This window comes from Corvus brachyrhynchos, unplaced genomic scaffold, assembly GCF_000691975.1.
Source record: "Corvus brachyrhynchos isolate BGI_N302 unplaced genomic scaffold, ASM69197v1 scaffold544, whole genome shotgun sequence".
Classification (NCBI taxonomy): domain Eukaryota; kingdom Metazoa; phylum Chordata; class Aves; order Passeriformes; family Corvidae; genus Corvus; species Corvus brachyrhynchos.
In genome coordinates, this window is record NW_008238325.1 from 1,998,626 (window position 1) to 2,004,051 (window position 5,426).

At 48.0% G+C, this 5,426-nt stretch overlaps 1 protein-coding gene across 3 annotated transcripts in view; it reads right to left on the bottom strand.

The window, feature by feature from the left end:
• LOC103615674 (schwannomin-interacting protein 1) overlaps positions 1–5,426 on the bottom strand; it is a 19,705-nt gene that overhangs the window by 3,044 nt on the left and 11,235 nt on the right. For all 3 annotated transcript variants that reach the window (XM_017734358.1, XM_017734359.1, XM_008633738.2), the window contains exons 2-3: positions 2,524–2,642; positions 344–461 (exon numbers count right to left, since the gene is read on the bottom strand). In XM_017734358.1, coding sequence (XP_017589847.1) covers positions 344–461; positions 2,524–2,642 — 237 coding nt within the window. The remainder of the gene's footprint in view (positions 1–343; positions 462–2,523; positions 2,643–5,426) is intronic.

A 5,426-nucleotide genomic window follows, 5' to 3' on the forward strand; every position in this document is an offset into this window, starting at 1 on the left:
GCTGGAGGGAAACACCTGGGGCTGTGGTGGTGTATCCACTAAGGAATGTCATATCCAAGCAGGAAAAGAGAGGGAAGCTGCTGGGAGCTGATACCACTTCCTATCCATTCCCTGATTGTTCTCAGGGCCAAAAAGAAAGGCAGGAAGGCAGGAAGGCAGGAAGGAAGAAGAAGGAACCTTCATGTGAAGGTCCACAGCAGCCAGGGGTGTTTCTTATCTGTCCCTCAGCATCCCGCACTTTACTGAGGGCTGAAAATGCTGCTCTGGGGTTTAGAGTTGCTATTTTAACAGCATCAGCTTCCTCATGGATTCCCTGTGGCTTGGGTTGAGTTCCCAGACCCACCATGGGTGACAACGGCGTGTCCAGGCTGGTCTCTGTCTTGCTGTCATCGCCATCGCTGTCCTTGTCACTGCCACTGTCGTTCACAAAGCAGATCTGCAGGTTCATCCCACTCTGTAACCTGGGGGAGGACAGGGAGAGGTGGCCCCGCCGTCCCCTGGGGCTGGGGCTGCCACCAACCCCGTGCTGGGGTTCATCAGGTGACCAGTTCAGCGTGGCACTGGGAACTCAGTGTCACTTAATGCCAGGGCTGCTACCACCATCTGCTGATAAACTGCAGAATTACCCCCACGCTGCAGAGGTTTTTGATTCCTTTTTATGATCATTATTTTGGAATATCATTACTCTTTTTGATTATTCAGCTCTGATTACATTAAATAAACTATGTAAAACACAACAGAAGATATGGAATGTGTTGCTATAAAAAGTGCATAAATTATTGGCAAATAAAGAATAAAAAAATTACAGAGAAAAGTATAAAGATAGAATTAACATACATAGTATTATATATTACAAAGTATTTTGTCAGTGGTGGAAATTATTTATTCACTGTTTGTATCCCAGACACTCCTGTAACACAAGAGTTTATTCCGGTGTTTTCCAGACCCCCCTGCTCCATTGCTGGATTGGGACTGATTAACCCCACCCAAATTCCCCTCCCCAGGAATGATTTTCTCTGGATACACTGGATCAGGGAAGGGCATCCCAGTGCAGGCTGAGAGAAGGGAAAAGCACTTCTCCAGGTGAGAGATCCCAATCCATCACCACCTGCTGGAGATGGGGAATCCTCCACATCCTGCTGCCTGTTATTCCTCATTCCCAGTGTGGTGGGAGCTTGTACTGGTCCTTAGGAACAGCAAACTCCCATTTTCCATCTATTTCTGTGGAGTTTATTAGTTACTACTACCCTAAAATAAATAGGATAAATAATTGTTTGTGGTTAAGGAGATGAGGCCCTGGCAGAGCAGCTGTGGCTGCCCCTGGATCCCTGGAATTGCTCCAGGCTGGGCTGGACGGGGCTTGGAGCAGCCTGGGATAGTGGGAAATGTCCCTGCCCATGGATAGGGAACTGGATGATCTTTAAGGTCCCTTCCAACCCAAGCATTCCACGATCCTGCTCTATAATTCCATACAAAAACATGGGAGCCACGTCCTGCAAAGGTTCCTGCAGGTCCTGGAACAGGGAATACTTCTCCTGGATTATAAATATTAACAAACACCAAAGCCTTCAGGCACAGCTGGCAATTTCTGGGAGCACAGCTGCCAGACCCTGATGAGCTGCGTTAATTAGAGCCGTGCTCTAATTATCAGACAGCAGCTCCTGGTTCAGCTGTAACTACACACAAAGCTGTTTTCCCTTTCACATGATCAGAAGCTCAAATTAATTCCACAACTGTACCTGTCCCCTGGAACAGCAGGATTCCTCCTGGATTCCTGCCTCCCTAAGACTCCTTTCTTCTCCCACTCCATGGCAACAGGCAGAGCTTCACTCCCAGCATGGGAGGTGTTTGATACTTCACCCAGCTGAACACAAACAGGACTTTCTGGAGTGTATTTGATGCAAAAATCTTAAAAATCCAAGTGAGGAACCCATGAGCAGCTCCAGGGATGGAGCCATGTCTGAAGCAGAGCTTGGGGATGTGGCGGGGAGGCAGGAGGCCATGTTAGAGCTTATTTTGTCCATTCTCTGGTGCTTTCTGAGCATGAATCACAGAATCCCAGAATCATGGAGGCTGGAATTCCCAAAAGGTTTGGGTTGGAAGGGACCCTAAAGCCCATCTTATTCCACTCCCTGCCATAGGCAGGGACACCTTCCACTATCCCAGGCTGCTCCAAGCCCTGTCCAACCTGGCCTTGGATGCTTCCAGGGATCCAGGGGCAGCCACAGCTCCCCTGGGACACCTTTTCCAAATCCTGAATGAAAACCTGAAGGAAACCTCATCCAAAAAACTTCACCTCATTTCCTTTATCCCCTAAACATCCAAATACCTTTCTACCCACTTTGAAATGAGGATTTCCCCACATCATTTACGAGTATCCACATAACACACAAGTACTGCAAAGAAAACAAGGAAAACTCAGGAATAGGGCTGAAAGCAAAGAGTGAGAGATGGTCCTGGGATGTTCCACCAGAGAGATCCCCCACTCCCCAGGCTGCCCTGAGGTTTTGGGCTCTGGCTTACCGGGAGGACAGGCTGGGCTTGCCGCTCTTGCTGCAGCTCGTGTAGAGCCCGGGGCCATCGTCGAAGAAACTGCCCAGAGCCAACTTCTGCCGGATGGACTCGCGCTCATTCTTCTGGGCCTGCAGGGGAGGGACAGCGAGGGATGAGTTTGGGAAGGGACAGGGAGGGATGAGCTCGGGAAGGGACAGGGAGGGATGAGTTCTGGGAAGGGACAGGGAGGGATGAGCTCGGGAAGGGACAGGGAGGGATGAGTTTGGGAAGGGACAGGGAGGGATGAGTTCTGGGAAGGGACAGGGAGGGATGAGTTCTGGGAAGGGACAGGGAGGGATGAGTGTGGGAAGGGACAGGGAGGGATGAGTTAGGGAAGGGACAGGGAGGGATGAGCTCTGTAAGGGACAGGGAGGGATGAGTTTGGGAAGGGACAGGGAGGGATGAGCTCTGTAAGGGACAGGGAGGGATGAGCTCTGGCCAGGCCAGGGCACGGGAAGGGGACGTGTCCCACCAGCCCCACCACCACGCTCAGATGTTCAGCGTCTCCCAAGCATTCCACGCTTGGGTGAACCACAGAGCCCATCCCAGCCGGAATCTCCAATTGCATCTCTCTCCACATGGAATCATAGAATGGTTTGGGTTCAGAAGGACCTTAAAGATCATCTGATTCCAACCCAAACTTGCTGACAGATACATCCCTATATATTCGCCAATACCTGTACCTATATCCACACACAGCCACCCCCATCAGCATCTTCCACCTCCCTGAGCAGCTTCCAATCCCACACAAATCCCTCTCCTGCCAGCGTGCCCAGGGATGGATTTTGATGGTGGTCATCAAATTATCCCTGGGTTTTAAGATGGATTTTTATATATAAATATATATATATTTATATTTATATAAATAGAAATATATTTCTATTTCTATTTATGTATTTCTATTTGTAGAAATAGAAATAGATATAGAAATAGAAATAGAATGTATGGGGGGTTTAAAATAGCAATCAACACAATGATTTGAAATTAATCCCTGACCAGTAATTCTGTAATCAATGTACAGTCAATGCAAATCTCAGATCTAGATTCAAAATCCCCCCCAGAGTCTGTCACTAATGGATCACGTGCCACCCCTGACAACAAATTCAGGAAGTTATTGATGGAAGGAACACTTGGAAGGCCTCAAACATTTAATTACAAAATAACACTTAATCCCCAATCCAGAAAACACAGCAAAAAGAAACATTGCAGGCAGGGCTGGGCTGCTTCCATGGGGTTAATTCATGGAGTTGTGCTTCCCATATCCCACCTCAGGAAAAATAAAGCACCTTTTTGTACAAAGAAGTGTCACAAAATGCAAATTATTAACCTAAAATAACTAATGATTTAATTCCAGCTCCAGTGCTGATTACACACATTATTACCCTGCCCATTAAATTGTCAATCCCTTCCCTAAATACTTCATTTACAACCTAACTCCTTTTATTTCAAATCCTTAAAATAATAAAAGAAACCCCACGACACCAAGCGGTACCGAGTTTCTGGGTTGAGCTCCAGGTCTCTGAAATTCTGCCAGACCATTGTGTTTTTAGGTTTCAATAATCAATACCTCAAATACCTACATGGAGACGGATTTAGGATTAAAAATAGCCAGCCCTGCTGGGCACGGCAGAACAGGGGAAAAAAAAAAAGGAAAAATGAGCGAAAATAATTTTTAATGGATTGGAAGCAGAACAAGGGAGGTTGGTGCCAGCTCCTCGTGCTGCCCATCTCAGGATGCCCACGGCTGTGCCACTGCACCAATATTCCACCAAGCCCTGGAAATTTCCCCTTTCCCAGCTCAGATGATCCTCTCCCACATCCTCCCGTCTAAATTTGATTTTCCTTGTGCTCCAAGCGAAATCCAGCGCCCACAGCCCGTCCCCACCTCCTCCTGCCCAGCCTCCACTCCAGCTGGGACCTCTCCCTCCTCTGGCATCCCCACCTCCTCCGTGGGCACCAAAAGCTGCTCTTTTCCCATTAAAATACAGGCAGAACTGGACATTTTCCCTCCTTCCCGACGGATCTGTCTCTCCAGATCTGTTTTAATTCCGCTGTTTCCCACCAGGCCCCGCTGCTCCCAGGCTGACATCTGTACATTTAATCAATGTGCAATTTGTTTTCTCCACCAGGTCATTACTGAGGATTCTAAATAACTCCGCTCCCAGGACTGAGCTGGGAAGATCCCATTTTCCAAGGCAGGCCCAGGGTAACGACCATAAAGAAATCAAGAGTCCTATTTGTTATTATAAAATGGGGAGCAGTTACTGAGGAATAAAATACACCTGAGGGAACTGGGCTTTAGGCTTTGGATAAATTACCTGACAGCTGAAATCCAGAGCTGGGGATGGAAAAATATAAATGGAGAAGGGAAACAGCAAGGGGGGGGGTTGACTATCAAATATTCTGGCTTGGTATAGAAGGAATAATGGACAAATCCTCAAAATGCAAAGGTAATTCCAAGGAAAGCATAACCCCGTGGTACTTAAATGTGTATTTTGGCACTGACTCAAAAAATAAAAGCATTTCTGCTCTGTGCAGAGTGAGGACAATTCGGTTCTCACAGTGATTTTAAACAAAAAAGCTGCTTTTGATTTTTAAGGGAAAACAGAACAATCCAGGGCGGATGTTTTCCTTCTTCCCCCTGACCTTCCCGCTCGGAAGGGCAGCAGCCACCTGTGCCGGAGCCCAGGAATGAGAACACAATGTCAGGTCTGGCTGTGGCTGCTCCAGGGAAAAGGCCAACATATCCCAGAATCCTGGAATGGGTTGGGCTGGAAGGGATCCCAAAGCTCATCCCATTTCCTGTCCATGGGCAGGGACACCTTCCACTGTCCCAGGCTGCTCCAAGCCCCAATGTCCAGCCTGGCCTTGGG